General features: G+C 43.7%; 1 protein-coding gene across 1 annotated transcript in view; it reads right to left on the bottom strand.

Annotated features, from left to right (window-relative positions):
• Positions 1–16,334, bottom strand: part of spef2 (sperm flagellar 2) — a 20,982-nt gene extending 4,648 nt beyond the window's left edge. The window contains 19 exon segments of the mRNA XM_070546171.1: positions 1–117; positions 207–323; positions 430–565; positions 1,965–2,092; positions 3,171–3,274; positions 4,776–4,924; positions 5,005–5,376; positions 5,465–5,523; positions 5,614–5,684; positions 6,241–6,463; positions 6,606–6,777; positions 7,192–7,379; positions 8,348–8,536; positions 11,670–11,880; positions 11,975–12,045; positions 14,305–14,577; positions 14,683–14,899; positions 15,027–15,129; positions 15,981–16,334. The exon segment at positions 1–117 is cut by the window's left edge and continues 23 nt beyond it. Of these exon segments, the coding sequence (XP_070402272.1) occupies positions 1–117; positions 207–323; positions 430–565; positions 1,965–2,092; positions 3,171–3,274; positions 4,776–4,924; positions 5,005–5,376; positions 5,465–5,523; positions 5,614–5,684; positions 6,241–6,463; positions 6,606–6,777; positions 7,192–7,379; positions 8,348–8,536; positions 11,670–11,880; positions 11,975–12,045; positions 14,305–14,577; positions 14,683–14,899; positions 15,027–15,129; positions 15,981–16,038 (2,958 nt within the window). The 5' untranslated portion in view covers positions 16,039–16,334.
• Between the last annotated feature and the right edge of the window lie 12 nt (positions 16,335–16,346).

The raw sequence follows: 16,346 nt of genomic DNA, 5'->3' as shown, positions 1-16,346 counted from the left end.
AGAAGTTTCTAGCAGGAAGTTACTTTTGGAAGTGGCCTTAAGTGGCTCAAGTCTAGGCTTGCTCCAATAGTAGACTCTTAGAAAGGAGACTGTTTCCCAGAAATGGTTCAGCTCCACCTGTACAGTGGAACCACTCAATTCAAACCTTTGCATTTAAACAGGCAGTTAAAATGCTCCAAGCTGGTACTCAGACTTTGTGAGCTTACCTGCATCATTTCCGAGTGGTAGGTAATGAGGAGGGTGGTGTGGAACTCCAGCCAGTTCTTACTGCTGACTTTAATGCTCTTTGGCTCATTTTCATATTCATGGTCAATTGCCTGTAGCTGCTCATCACATCAAAACACAACAAATGTTTCTGTATTTCTTTTTGAAAAGAAAAAAATAGCATATTACCTTCTAATTATACAATATTTCACAAAGTCCTCCTACATCCAGTCTCAGATGTTCCTCTGCTTTGGTATCCTCGCCACCTCTTATGTCATCGTGTATGCTTGCGAAGTCCGTCTGCGGCAGATTGACCAACTCCTGCTTTAACTCAGAGCAGCCAAAGTGATGTTTGTATCTTCTACCAAACAGAAAATTAGGAAAACACTATTTTGTATTTAAAAAAGTAAAACTTTTTCGTTCTCTCTCATCATCCAGCTGCATGTCATAAATAAAGCAGAGCAATGTTTTCAAGTCTGGAATTACTGATGACAGGAAGTGTTGGCACAGATTAGGACAAAAAAAATGCTAAATGTCGCATTCTTACACGTGTTTACAAACCAAGCCCCCACAATGCGGCTCAAAAATTGAGGCCAACCCGGAAGTGAAATAAATTGCAGTTCCACCCTCATCCACTAGGGGCTGGTGTCAGAAGGAGCAAATCCTCATTGACTCCCATGTTAAAAATACCAATTTCACAGCAGAAATAAACATGTTTACAGCCTGGTAGCAAAACATGTTTTTGGTTTAAATGATCTAGTTTACACTCATGACAACTCTGAGGGGGGTGAATTTTTTTCTCACTCTTCTGTTTAAGTGTATTAAAAGCCTAAAATTCTGTATAATTAATGAGCATCAGACCCACGTGACCGCAGAGCTAGCTCCGTGGAAAGGCCTCAGTTGAGCCTCGGTCTGGCTTGGAAACTGCTCCGGGATTTTGAGTCTCTGTGTTTTTGTTTTCTTTTTTGGATATTTTTTGTGCAATTGTTGGACAAAATGACTTGCTGTGGCATTAATTGCACTAATAGAGCGTCCAAGGAGTCTCCACTTCATTTTTTTCTGTAAGTAAAATTATATTTATGTATTTTAGGTCACTGCCGAGCTGAGCTTAGATTTTAACATGTACTGTTTAACCATGAAATTTAAATGTAATAGGGTAAAACCCAGTGCATTTAACATAATGCTGCACTTTAGAAAATGAGTTGAAATATAACATGTTGGTGGAGCTGGGTTCCGACTATCGGCTTGTGGAGCTCTCGGGAGACTGATGTTTTCCACCCGTTCTCCCCTCCCCGCAGCTCGGCGCATCTCTGTCTGATCGCGGCTTCTGTCTGCTGTGCGGCTGCCGGCTTGTGGAGGTCTCGGAGACCTCTGTGTTCCACCCGGTTTTACCCAGCGGTCAGCCCGGCGTATCTCTGACTCAGAAGCTCTGGTGTTGTGCACAGTTAACTCCGGTTGTAGCTAGGTTGCTACCTACGTTAGCTTAGCTCCCACCTCCGTGTTAGCTTTGGGTTAGCTTCAGGTTAGCTTGTAGCTAGTTCGACCGGGTGTCGTCAGTTGATCCCAGCCTTACAGCCCCACCCTCAGCTCCACCTCTCTTCCCTTTTGTGGGATTGTCTGGGCTTGACGGAACCTGTGACACGGTCAAAATGGCGGTGGTGGCCACCTCCCATTTAGCCTCAAAAACGTGATATTGGAGGCTATGGAAACCCATTGTCCAATATTTATATGTCGATGTTACAAACCCTAACATAAAATACCTCGTAATGAAAGTTTCCTGATCAATATTGATGAGTTGTGAGCGCAGATCTTTCAATACTTGTTTTATATTTTTCTCATAAGACTTGCATTCATCGTCCCAGAATGAGTACAGGGATGCTGCCGTCTCCTAGAAACAGATGAGAAGAGGAACACGTAAAATAGAGGGAAGGTAACTGGAAACGATTATTAAACATATAAAAACAGTTTAACCTCACATTTAACCAAGATTATCTATATCATGTAAGGAGGATAGGGATGTCTGTGAAGGTTCTCAGTCATCCAGGTCATTGTAGTCTAAGGAGCTTTGAAAGAAAAGCGTCTGGACTTCTTTGAGTTGCTTGAAGATGTTTCACCCCTCATCCGTGAGGCTTCTTCAGTTCTAAGGTCAAATGGTGGAGAGTCCCAGATTTAAACCCCGTGGGAGTTTCCCCCCGAAGAGGGAACAAAAGACCCCCTGATGATCTTCTACATAAACACATGAGCCCAGGTGTGAGGGTGGGTGTGGGTCCTATTCAGCCAGAGTTTCGGGTGAGCTCATTGTGAAGCCTGGCCCCACCCTATCATGTGAATTCCTGAGGTCAGATGGCCCAGGATATGTATGGGCATTGAGGCATCTGGGAAGGGATCTCAAAACTGGATTATAGATGGCAGACAGTGGTGGTTTACGACACCAACTGACACCAATTCCGGCTGCCGGCTTCTTCGTCAGAAGCCGGCAGCCGTCGGCGAAACGTAGCGTCAACAGGTAACAAAACCGTTTCTGTGTTTTAAAAAAGAACGACAACATGGAATTAGAACGACACAGCAAGAACACACCTAAGATGTTCAAATGCTAATGCTAATGATTAGCTTCTACTAGTTGAGACGTTCTCTGCTGTTTCCTCGACCCTAAACCAACAACAGCCTTCCTCGTCACAAGCCAAGATGGGTGAGTCCATGAATGTTAAGTGACGGTGTGACGTAGATCTGTCAGGATTTTCTAATTCTAGAGTTTCACCGTCTATATTCTATCAGAAGCTAATGCATGAGATAGAAGACGATTTTTATTCAGTGACCAATTATAATCAGAACTAATAATTAAAAAAAATGTTTGTTTCTGTGTTCCACACCTTTAAGCAATAAACATCAACTCTTATTGAGAAAACATTTCAAAGTAAATTTCCTAACATCCACAAAACCAGGAGAATATAAACGTTACTTCCTACCAAAGGAATAGGGTTCTCCGCGTTGGGCTGAAAAAGTGAAGCTGGGGTTGAACAGGTAGACTCTGACTGGTTCTGGAGGACCCCCTGAGTGGACTCGAAGCACACTGAGGAAAGTGACACATTTCCAGACAGCTCTGTTAGTTAATCATATAAATGACGGCGGCGGTGCAGTGAGTCGCGTGGAGAGAGAGCTGGGTGAGACAGCGGTGGACGGACAAGCAGCACATCAGCTGCCGCAATAACTAATCAAGCCGACCTGCTTATATTGACAAGTCACAGGGGACGACAAGTTTTTCCCCTGAGGAAGGAACAAGGGACACAGACTGCAGGATGCAGCCAAAAGCAACAATACTGTTAATAAAACTGCTGTGGCAGCAAGCCGTGTGTGGTCATTTGTGTGTGACTCGTGTCTGATGTGAGTACTTAAAGGGCACTTTTGATACATTTGTGATGCAAAACTATATGTGGCAAGCAGTGGTGGTGCCAGGGGGGGCACTAGGGGGCGCTATAGCTACCCCTGGATTAGTCATTGCACCCCCAAGCAAATATTAGATTTTTTTTTACAATTTAATTTTAATTGAACGTGTGGATGTGATAATATTTAACATACAAAACAAAAATAATCAGTAAATTATCATATCAATAGTAAAAACTTAAACCAAAACAGGAAATTGATGTTAACCTTTGACCTCATTTTCCACCTGCGAACGAGTGAAAGGTAGAGCTAGCGAGTGATAAAATGGATCGGTTTTTGTTGCCCACATTTCCACGGGTTCAGTCAGAAACAAATGAATGTTTGGAAGTGATCTCAGACCCACAAAAACCTACGGATCTGGATGTAGAGAGTCAACCCTCAACCGCCGCAGCGGTCCAGGGTTTTGCAGCTAGAAATGCTAACGCTAATGTTAGCTAACCTTGCAACACTATAGATGGTTTTCTGTGTGGCTGTATGTGTTTATGATTTCATGGAAAAGTCAGCGATTGTTCATATGTTTATGATGTATATTAATGATTGTTTCAGGTGTTGTTGAGGTGTTGTGCACGCATGTGTATCTGCTAGTGTTGAAGGTGTTTTAGAGAACAATAGGTACGCATGACCACTTCCTTCATAGCACCCTCAATAAAAAGACTAGCTCCTTCATAACACCTGCAGAAAAACATTTCAGGAGCCGCCACTGGTGGCAAGGTGGAGAAACGAGGGCCCAGGCGGGATTCGAACCCCAGACTCCCAGGTGAGAGTCACGCGCACAAACCAGTCAGCCAAAGGGACATCCCGCTTGGCCAAGTAGCCAGGGTGCATGATCAATCAGGACGCTGTGACAGGATGCTCACACTGCCACATATAGTGGTAACCTACTTTGAGGTTTTCCCTCCTTAAAGCCGGAGTAGGATTCTGTAGGGACACGCTCCTCATTAGGAAGAGTTGGTGGTTGGATTGCGTGAGACGAGGAAGTGCCTAAAACCTCTGTAGAGTCAAATACCACATATATCTCAGGGGATGGTAAAATCTGCAAAAGGAGTATGTTGCAATGATGGGGGTAAATATTTAGCTTCTGCTTATGAAGGCATGCAGGGACAGAACAAATTCATCAGCGTCTCAATTACCTTCACGCTTTTTTTGGATTGCTTGTTCCAGGACGGACTTCACCATGCTGTAAAGGTCCCCTTCATCTCCACCGACACGGAGCAAAATGTTTTGCTTTTCACCAAACCATCTCTCCAGCTCTGGCCAGGCTTCGTGGAAAGCTACAATTCTTTAAGAGGACATCAGGTTATAGAAACGGGCATTTAAAGTCATGGAGCAGATGTGTTGCATCAGTTCCCCTCATGTTACCTGCTTTGAATGTCAGAGAGATACAAAATCTTCTCTGTGGGTTGGGAGATTGTAGCATCTGAAGGAAGAAGGGTCTCGTAAACACAAAACGTACGCATGCGCACACAGTCAGTGTGTGCATGCGTTCACGACATACCACCATGGCTGTGTGCTCGTCTGACCGCACACTCATCAGAGACATCCAGCAGGAGAGCCAAGTCCAGAATCGGTGCAGGGCACGGCGGACGTTCGAGTGGATCTGGATCTTCAGCGAGGTCCGCTGTTTCATCCTCTTCATCTACAGACCCTCCGAGGGCTTTCTCCAGTAGATCAGCCTGGACGATGTTATACGGAAAGCCATCCAAGATCCAATCTGACTGGGCTGGAAGCTGACTAAAGAAAGACAGGAAATATTTATGTGTTTGTTTAATTGTTTTATTTTAATTTGACAAATATATCGTAGGGTACTTTATGGCAGTACCTGACTGCTCGTACCATAACGTCTACTAACAGCGCATCTGTAATGGAGCTTTTACACAGCTATATCAGACACACGGATAAAATTGTTAAAACGTACATATGTGTATAAATTCATGTTTTGCAGTAAAAACTAAACTATAACTTATTTACCTCTTCAGATTTGTAAGCCTTCAGTGCCTCTTCGATCAGAGTTTCAGCCGACAGGATGCAGATACCAAGTTCTTAAGAAACAGAGGACCGATTGGTACGTTTTCAGTAAAGAAGGTGACATATTCTGTTTGATTTCTTCTCTTTTTTTTCCAATTCCAATTCCAATTTTATTTATAAAGCGCATTCAACAAGGGCTTACAACCAAACAAGGCGCTGTACACTAAAAATGTTAGTTAATTAAACCGGCGTTATACAGTCATGTAGAACAGAGATAAAAGATAAAAAGGAAATACAACAAAATTCCTAAAACCAACAGTTAAAAATCAATAAAAGACAGGGAGAATAAAAAATAAGAAAAACATTTTAAAAAACAACCTCAATAATACGGAAGTTGAGGTTGTTAATTCCATTTTTAACCAATGTAGTTGTAAGTGAGGTTCATAATTATGTGGTATACGCTAGGTTGAAGTAGTGAGTTTTCAAGCGTGATTTAAAAATGCTAGCTGTTGGTGCTTGCCTCACTAGCAGTGGTAATGCGTTCCACAGCTTGGGTGCACAGACAGAGAAAGCCCTTTCTCCACGGCTTTTTAAACGTGCATTCGGTAGATTCGGTATTAGAGTAGATACCTTCAGCGATCTTGACTAGGCAGGTAGTCTTGCCTGAGAAACACTTGCCCAGCACACAGGCCTTGAAGGTGACGTTAGGTAATAAAGGTGGGGTTGGTTCCACAACGGGTGGAGAAACAATCTCCTTGAGCTTCTGGACAACATGCTCAACACAGTATGTGTGACTTTGTGGTAAGTTTGGCGTCTCTGCCTCCGTTGCCAAGGCCCACTCCCCTGACATATTCTAGAAAACAAATTGGGATCCATTTAGAAAAGAACAAACGTGTTGGTGTTCGTAGCTTAATTGGTCTATTTTTGCATTAGCATGTATGCTAAATAACAGACACGACTGGTTAAAATGATTGTACCAACGGGGTCATACTCACAGTATATTCATCATAGTCCAGGTTGTTGAGTATCTCCTGTTTCCTAACTTCTACAGAGTCCAGTGAAGCAGAACTCTGGATCTCTTGTTGGCTGCCTTTTACTGGCTGATAAAGAGGTAGACCTCTGATGAATAATTCCATCCACCCTTTCATCAGCTTATATGGAATCAAACTGGACATGAAAGCGTGCAAAATGCAGAAAGTCAAGACAGGATTTAAATTGTGGGTAAATGAGATCACAGATCTGAACGAGGTTTGCACACACTTTATAATATCTGAAGTATTACTGTGTGTGTTATGTGCCATCTGAATAAATCTCTCCATTTTATAACCACACATGAGTGAATGACAGAAATATTAAGATGCACACACGTATACCTCAGCCTGCCTCGCTGAATTTGAGTTTTGGAACATATATACTCAAATTCACAACTTTCAGATGATTACATTTCAAAATGTTTTAAAAAAATACAACATATTGTAAATAAAAAACACAATTAGTCATTTACTGTCTGAGCGATAGGTTGAATTGGAGGTCACACCGTTTGTAGGTGTCTGATGTGTTTCGTAAGAACATATCCCATACTTTTCAATGAGCTGACGATATTGTCCCACGTTGATTGCCAAGTCAACTATCTGCAACAAAAGGTCCTTAAAGCCATCAAAGTGCTTCTTCTGTCTTCTTTGAGCATGCTCAGCAGCACTCTTGTGAAAGAATTCAATCGTCTTTCTGATTTCTTCTTCGCGAGCCAGCTCCGCCTGCTGGGACAGAACCTACACCGGGCCCAGGCACAAAGAAGGAGTCTGTGAATCAAGGCTTGATTTAAATGTTCTTGGATTTATTTTCAGTTTTAACTAAGGATAATAAACAACATGAATAATGATAATACTAACTGATTAATGCACTAATTTATTTAATTAATCTAGCATTTTTCTTCCCCCAAACCTATTAACTTCAATATCTCTGTAGTTATGCTGCTATAGGCTTAGACTGCTGGAGGATACACAGAACACTTTTCACACTCTACTGCTTTCTTCTACAATCTGCTCTTTAACTGTATTATTTCCTGCTATTTCAGCTGTTAACTTTATTTTCTCTCTAAGTGTTTTTCTCCCCAGAAGAAGCAACAACGATGTTCTGCTGAGCTGTGGTGGCCTCATGGAGGGGGCCATCGACTAGCACACTGCTGCTAACCACTAAAACGTTCTCCCTCTCCTGATAATAACTTTTTGCTTTCCTCGACGTTGGATGTGCTACTACTAGTTTACCTGTTTAATTATAGATTCACTAGGATAAATACAATAAAGTTTATCTCTCACCAAATAGAATATTTACTAAGAAATCACAATGTAGCCATAGAAACATTGCTTTGTGTGTGTGTGTGTGTGTGTGTGTGTGTGTGTGTGTGTGTGTGTGTGTGTGTGTGTGTGTGTGTGTGTGTGTGTGTGTGTGGTCGTGGAGGATGGCTGCTTATACTGAGCCAGGATTCTCTGGAGGTTTTTTCCTGTTAAAAGGGAGTTTTCCTCTCCACTGTCGCTTTATGCTTGCTTAGTATAAGGATTGCATCAAGTCACTGACACTAATCAGTGACTTGATGCAATTTGCTGGGTTCCTTATATAGGAAACATTATTTCTGATTGGCTTAATGAACTGACCTGGATTGGAATGTTTATTATGTGAAGTGCCTTGAGACGACTCTTGTCGTGATTTTAAATAAAATTGAATTGAATAGCTTTCTCACCATTTCCCTGTAGAGAGCTTCCTGGGCATCCTTTTCCCTTCTCTGCTGACGCTGCTGCTCTCCATATTCACTGTGATCCTGTATCACCTGCTTCTGCCGGTGGACCTGCATCAGCTGAGAAATTAACCGCTGCTCCAGTTTAGAGTGTCGGGTCAGGCGCCTCACAATGAGCTCGTCCCGCTGAGCCTCCTGCAGTAGAAGAAGAACCTTGTTCATCTGGTTAAGTCTTAAGATGTCTAGTCTATGATTTTGGTAAGATCATGGGCGTAGTAATGGTAAATGGTAAATGGCCTGTATTTGATACAGCGCCTTCTACAGTCCTGGAACCCCCCCCCCCAAGGCGCTTTACAACACATTCAGTCATTCACCCATTCACACAGTGTAATGTGTAATCTTACTAATTTTATAATCACATGGCTTTTCAGAGGATCTTTCATGGATGTAAATTCAAAGAGTCGGAGTACCCGGCCTAGAGGGTTACCGGGGTCCCACCCTGGAGCCAAGCCTGGGTTGGGGCCTGTAAGCGAGCGCCTGGTGGCCGGGCTTTCGCCCATGGGGCCCGGCCGGGCCCAGCCCAAACCGGATACATGGGCTCTTCCAACTGTGGACCCACCATCCGCAGGAGGAACATGAAGGGTCCGGTGCAGTGTGGATCGGATGGCAGACCGAGGTGGGAGACTTGGCGGTCCGATCCCCGGACAAGGAAACTGGTTTTTGGGACATGGAACGTCACCTCGCTGGCGGGGAAGGAGCAGGAGCTTGTGGCAGAGGTTGAGCGGTACCGGCTAGATATAGTCGGACTCACCTCGACACATAGCATTGGCTCTGGAACCCAAGTCCTTGAGAGGGGTTGGACACTCTCCTTTGCTGGAGTTGCTCTGGGTGAGAGGCGGTGGGCTGGGGTTGGCTTTTTGTTAGCCCCAAGACTCTCTGCCTGTGTGTTGGGGTTTACCCCGGGGGACGAGAGGGTAGCTTCCCTGCGCCTTCGGGTCGGAGAACGGGTCCGGACTGTTGTTTGTTCTTATGGGCCAAATATCAATTCAGAGTACCCACCCTTTTTGGAGTCCCTGGGACGAGTGCTAGATAGTGCTCCACCAGGGGACTCCATTGTCCTGCTGGGGGACTTCAATGCTGACGAGGGCAATGACAGCATGACCTGGAGGGGTGTGATTGGGAGGAACGGCCCGCCTGATCTGAACTCGAGTGGTGTTTCGTTATTGGACTTCTGTGCAAGCCGCAGTTTGGCCATAACGAACACCATGTTCGAACATAAGGATGCCCATCGGTACACTTGGTACCAGGGCAGCCTAGGTCGCAGGTCGATGATAGACTTTGTAGTCGTTTCATCTGATAAGAAACATTGATAGTCGAATCTCAGATAGAGGAGGAGCAATGTGGTTTTCGTCCTGGCCGTGGAACTGTGGACCAGCTCTATACCCTTGCAAGGGTGATGGAGGGGGCATGGGAGTTTGCCCAACCAATCCACATGTGTTTTGTGGATTTGGAGAAGGCTTATGACCGTGTCCCCAGGGGCACCCTGTGGGGGACGCTCCAGGAGTATGGGGTGGGTGGCTTTCTGTTAAGGGCCATACAGTCCCTTTACCAGAGGAGCGTGAGTTTGGTCCGCATAGCCGGTAGTAAGTCGGACCTGTTCCCGGTGAGGGTTGGACTCCGCCAGGGCTGCCCTTTGTCACCAGTTCTGTTCATTACCTTTATGGACAGAATTTCAAGGCGCAGCCGTGGTGTGGAGTGTGTCGAGTTTGGTGACAGGAGAATCACGTCTCTGCTTTTTGCGGATGATGTGGTCCTCCTAGCTTCATCAAGCTTTGACCTTCAGCTCTTGCTGGGTAGGTTCGCGGCCGAGAGTGAAGCGGCTGGGATGAGGATCAGCACCTCCAAATCTGAGACCATGGTTCTCGACCGGAAAATGGTGGCTTGCCAACTCCAGGTCGGGGGAGAGGTCCTACCTCAAGTGGAGGAGTTTAAGTATCTCGGGGTCTTGTTCACGAGTGAGGGTAGGAGGGATCGGGAGATCGACAGGCGGATTGGTTCGGTGTCTGCAGTGATGCGGACGCTGAGCCGATCTGTCGTGGTGAAGAGGGAGCTGAGCCAGAAAGCCAGGCTCTCGATTTACCGGTCCATCTACGTCCCAATCCTTACCTATGGTCATGAGCTTTGGGTAATGACCGAAAGAACGAGATCGCGGATACAAGCGGCCGAAATGAGTTTCCTCCGTAGGGTGGCCGGGCTCAGCCTTAGAGATAGGGTGAGGAGCTCGGACATTCGGGAGGGACTTGGAGTAGAACCGCTGCTCCTCCGGATCGAAAGGAGTCAGTTGAGGTGGTTTTGGCATCTGGTCAGGATGCCTCCTGGACGCCTCCCTGGGGAGGTGTTTCGGGCATGTCCTGCCGGCAGGAGGCCCCCGGGTCGACCCAGGACACGTTGGAGAGGTTACATCTCCAATCTGGTCCGGGAACGCCTTGGGGTCCTGCCGGAGGAGCTGGTGGAGGTGGCCGGGGAGAGGACGGTCTGGAGCGCCCTAGTTGGGATGCTGCCCCCGCGACCCGGACCCGGATAAGCGGAGGAAGATGACGACGACGACATGGCTTTAGTTAATAGAAAAAAATGTTCATTAAATCAAAAGGCTTCCTTAAAAAATATATGTACATTTGTTTCATATTTAAGGAGTGTCATTTCAGGTCGTCATTAAATGAAACAGAATAAAATTTTAATTGACAGTGTTTCTAACATATACAGCAGCAGTAGCTCAGGTGGTAGAGCGGGTTGCCTCATGATCGGAGGGTCATGGGGTCCGATTCCAGCTCCCGCCAGGGGTATCCTGCTGTTGTGTCCTTGGGCAAGACACTTCACCCAACTTGCCTGTGTTAGTGGTGGTCAGAGGGGCCGACGGCACCAAATGGCAGCCTCGCCTCTGTCAGACCTCCCCAGGGCGGCTGTGGCTACAAGTAGCTCACCATCACTAGCAGTGTATGAATGAGAGTGTGTAAAAGCGTCTTTGGGTGTCTAGAAAAGCGCTATATAAGTTCAATGCATTATTATTATTATATGCTGAAGCAAAAATTGAGTTTATAAATAAACTTATTTTCAGCGGCATTTATTTGGCCCACATATTTTTGTATTAGTCAGTTCTGGGAGGGACACGCTACGGCCTTAAGTAAGACATAAACGGGTGTAGGCCTATACTCTATTACAACATTTTTACTTTAAACCCTAAAAAAAACTGAAGCAGACCACATTATACTGACTCAATCATCTCATTTAGGGGTAATTTTTCATATCAAATAGAATAATGCTGTTTGACCTGTCGAGTTTCAAGTGCCTTTAACTGCTGCACCAGGAAGTTGCTTATGTGTTTTTCTCTCCGCTCAGAAGCAACAGCTTCCTCATCCAGCCTGTGTCGGATCCCCTGAATGTACTTGGTATTAAACTGGAAACTCGACTCATTCCCACTTCCAGGAACTTTACAGCGCTCTGTGATGCCACCACGGAAAGCATCACGGAAAAGCCGATCACTAGAGATAGATATAAAATTAGGTTAAAGACATTATTAAACAGAAGAAGAAATAAATGCAGTATTTGTTTAGTGAGATATTTATTTCCTCTCACCTTGACGTGGAAGCAGTAGCACCTAGCTTCCTCTGACTTTCCGCAAACTGGACTATTTCAGTCTGAACTTCCTGTATAAAGCATCATCAGAAAAACAAAACAAAAAAACACCAGAATGAGATCAGACATGAAAGGAAATCTGAAATGCAACAGTGTTTGTTGCATTAAGATAGCCTGCAAGCATCCTATATATGTATATAATCTGGCCATGACCCATAGACAGAGCTCGGTCATGGAGTGGAATCTATGATTGTCTTTAAAACTGTCTCCACGTAGCCTAGAAATCTGGACAGACAGTCGCTGAAACAAAATGATTTTGCTCTGCATGTCGGTCTAGCCCCACAAGCATCAGAAGGCCCAAACAGTCTTGTGCCTTGACAGTTACAGCTCTCTATCGATTTGGTGGGCGGGATGTTACTGCGACAGAGCGAAACAACAAAGATGGCGATGGCTTGTTTGAAACGGCTTTGGAATCAACTTCGGACTATTTAGCATTGGGCTTTTCTTTGAGTCAAGAGCAGATAGAGGTAAAGTAAAAAAGTTGTGTATGCGTCTTCTTCGACGGTGTATGGAAGACTGAGTATGTCACGTTGTTCGTTGTCCAAAAGCATGTGGAGAAAATTTGAAAGAGAATCGTAGATCCCGCTCCACCACTGAGATCTGTCTTTGGGTCGTGATCAGACTATAGGAACCAAAGTCTCCTCCCCTTCTGGTCGGCTCATGGGTCCATGGAACAACGAAAAAACGAATGCAAGTGAACCAGGCTATAAGAGCCTTTCTCTAGTCTGATTTCCTCTACACCTGAATCACACATATGTTGTACATTAATTTAAATGAAAATAAATTCTGGGAGTTTCGACTATGTCTGCCACGTATTTTGAGATTTGTTAGTTTGTAAAAATTCACAAATAAAAACACTACAAACCAGAAGTGGCATGTATGATGTCACCGCAGAATCTCACTAATGGGCCATTCCCATCTCTACTGGGTCGGCCCGGGCCGGGTAGCGTAGGTTGTTTACATATCTGGGTGGCCTGGTATTTTTCCGGGCCAACCAAGGCTCATTCTCAGCTCTCTTCTCGAGGGGTCTGCTTCAGGCCGACCAGGGCCAACACACCCACTGCTGACAGCAAATCCACACCTTCCATTACAGCAAGCCTCTGATTGGTGGGTAGAATCAGCCCACATGGGCTTAAGGATGTGTGGAATCAACCGGGCCAGGCTGGGGCCGACTGGGGCTACCCGGCCCGGGCCGACCCGGTACAGATAGGAATGGCCCATGAGTTACCACACGGCCAGATTGTTTGCTTTGGCGTTCCCCACATTTAATTCTCCTTCTGTTTCGAAGCTTGCAAAACTCACAGCCGTTTTCTTCTCCGTGTCTGGTTTGACGATGTCAGTATGATGAGACACATTTGTAGTCCAACATGACTTTTCACACAAAACCTAAATTAACTTTAGTTACAGCTTGAAAATAAGCACTTTGTTGGCTTCAAAATGTGTTTTTAAAGTTCACAGACATCGGATGTGAAATCCATGGCACACATCAACCGAGATTAGAAATAGCTGTTTTAGCCCCATTGGCTTGCATTCCTCTTTTCTTATTTCCAGGGACCCATGGTCCAGAAGTACATGGGCGTGTCGTAGGCTCCCTACGTGGAATGACTCGTCAGGCTAGTCTCTTTAAGCAGGGTATCTGCAGGTTTAAGGGAGCCAAATGTAAGACTTTTTAAGACCTTTTTAAGGCCATTTTGACCAAATTTAAGCTATTTTTTAAATTAAATTTAAGCTATAATTTCCAGCTATTGCCTGGAACCGATGCTAACCACGTCGCCAACGTGGAATTAGCCATCCAGTTACCATTAAACTTGCACTTCCCCATGGCGCAAGCTCCCACTAGCTTAACCAGCTAATGTGCTCATCTAAAAATAGCCCCCTTTCCCAACCAACTGAATGTGTACGGTTCCGCTTACGCCAGCATCGTACACAAAAAATGCTGAAGACTAACTTGAAATTCACAAAAATTTTATAGAAAAAAAAAGAATCTTGTTTATTGGGTCTTTGGACATTTAAGACCTTTGGAAACTCTATTTAAGGATTATTTGTCATTTTTAAGGATTTTTAAGGCATTAAATTTGGAAAAGCAAATTTAAGGCTTTTTAAGACGTTTTAAGGACCCGCGGATACCCTGTTTAAGTTATTGCATTTAGAAACAAGTAACACTGATTTAGAGTTACGCAGATTTGCACACATCATCAAACTATAAAAACGTACACCCTGATGGACATATGACTGACTGATCATGTATAAGACTAACAATGCTTTAATACCTTTTCTTTTCTTTTCATTCCAGTCTCATATTGTATTATGAGTGGTTCCCTCTGCTGGATCGGTGGAATCACAGATTTGTGTTCAGTTTGGTGTAAAGTCTGTTGCACTTTTTGTGTACTTTTCATGGATGTCTCATCTTGAGCTTTGAGTGGTTTCGTTTGCTTGAAGGGTGGGATCAAATTATTGAATTCAACTTGGTGGCATTTATCCTCACTGGGCTGGGACAGTTTTGGAAGTTTCAGGCCTGCGTGAGGTTTCACCTCCTGTGGAGGCTGATATATATATTTAATCACATTAGTAGTCATCATGACCAAATGTCAACTGAAAGCATTGAGTAAAAACTAAAGGAATATCAGAATCACGAGTACTTTATTAACCTTTTGATTAGTAGTAAAGACAGAGGGAGTTTTCATCACAGCACTACTGACTTCAGCGTCCTTTTCAAGTGAGGCGTAGAGTTGGTAAAGAAGGCGTGTGGCAGCACCTTCCTTCTCCCGCATGAGGTCTTCAGCTATACTTGAGTCAAAGGAGATCCTCAGCTGCTTTAAGGTAGGCTCAAGCCGTCTGAAGTTGCTCACTTTGGCAATGGAGGTACTACATAAAAAAGTGATTAGCTATGAAAATAATGATCACTACAAAATTTGTTGCAGAATTAGGACTTTGTTTTGTAGTGACAAAAAAAAGAACAAGAAGAAGTTCCTTCAAAAAAAGGACAACTTACTTTTTCTTCAAGAACAAGTAAAAATCATCTTGCATCCCATGTTTATGAAGAATTTCCCCAATTAGGTAACCATTAGAAAAATCCTTAGCAAACTTTGTGGACTCTGTGAATAAACAAAGCATTTACCATAGTAAAGGCAGCTCTTACCTCAATGATATTTTTAAAACTTTTCTCAGTTTTAGACACAAAATGCATCATCATGATACAACAAAAGCAACAATGGACACTCGACATCAGATATGGGTACTAGTCACTAGTTACAATTACTCAGTTACATTTATTTGAGTAACCTTGTCTCGTAGTTTTACTGCAATTGACTTTTAATTTTACTTGAGTAATATTAGTGTAAAGTATTCTTACTTTAGTACAATCTCTGGTTATTAGTACCAGCTACTTCACTGACTGAACACCAGGCAGACACACATTTACAGTTTACAAACAAATCTACAGTAAATAGTGCAAACAGAAGAACTTTGGGCGGTTCTAAAATACTGTGCTGTGCAAAAGTTTTATGAAGGTATGAAAAAAGGCTGTAAGAATGATTTCAAAAATGGAACGATCAATATTTTCACCAATCACCAAAGTATTGGATTCCAAAGATTTGTTGTGAATAAGAGCAATTAGGAAGTGTGTTTCTTCTGACTTCCTCTGCTAGTTTATAAATTATTTACTTTTACTTCCTTCTTTAAATCACATGAATTTAATGCTGGATTTCTTTATGTCGGATTAAATCAAACAAATCAAACCAGCTGTCATAACTCATTACGTGAGTAGCCATTTACCAAACAATTTGTCTCATTTGAGTCATTTATGTCTTAACTTTTTATTTTTACGCGAGTAAAAAGTATATTAAAGTAACTTTACTGTTGGCCACTACTCTGACCCAGCTCTGGTCATCATTAGCTAGCGTTAGCTTAGTTAACGAGGTGATAGCATTTGTTCCGTCACACGTACCTAAAGCTCTTGACAAACGCAGCTTCTGGTTCATCCACCTGCATAGCGACTCCGACATAGTTTTGTATCAATAGTCACCTCTTGTATTACTTTATATTCATTAAAAATGCCTAAAAACGTGTCAAACACTGAAGAAACGGCGACTGTCTGCTGTTACCATGGTAACAATCAACAGGGCTACCCAAGGACTTCACAGGGGGCAAACTTCTAAATAAAAATTTACAGTAAAAATCCAATCCAGATTATTTCGGGAGGATTGAGGCCACTGGCAAAACAGAGAAGCAAAATAATTCTGATTTTTAACCTATGAGAAAAAAAATTCGGGATTCGGAGATTAAAGTTAGAAATACCCCCCCCCCCCCCAAT

This window comes from Nothobranchius furzeri, chromosome 17, assembly GCF_043380555.1.
Source record: "Nothobranchius furzeri strain GRZ-AD chromosome 17, NfurGRZ-RIMD1, whole genome shotgun sequence".
Classification (NCBI taxonomy): domain Eukaryota; kingdom Metazoa; phylum Chordata; class Actinopteri; order Cyprinodontiformes; family Nothobranchiidae; genus Nothobranchius; species Nothobranchius furzeri.
The sequence above is the reverse complement of the archived record's forward strand: the minus strand, read 5'-3'. Positions and strand labels throughout refer to the sequence as shown.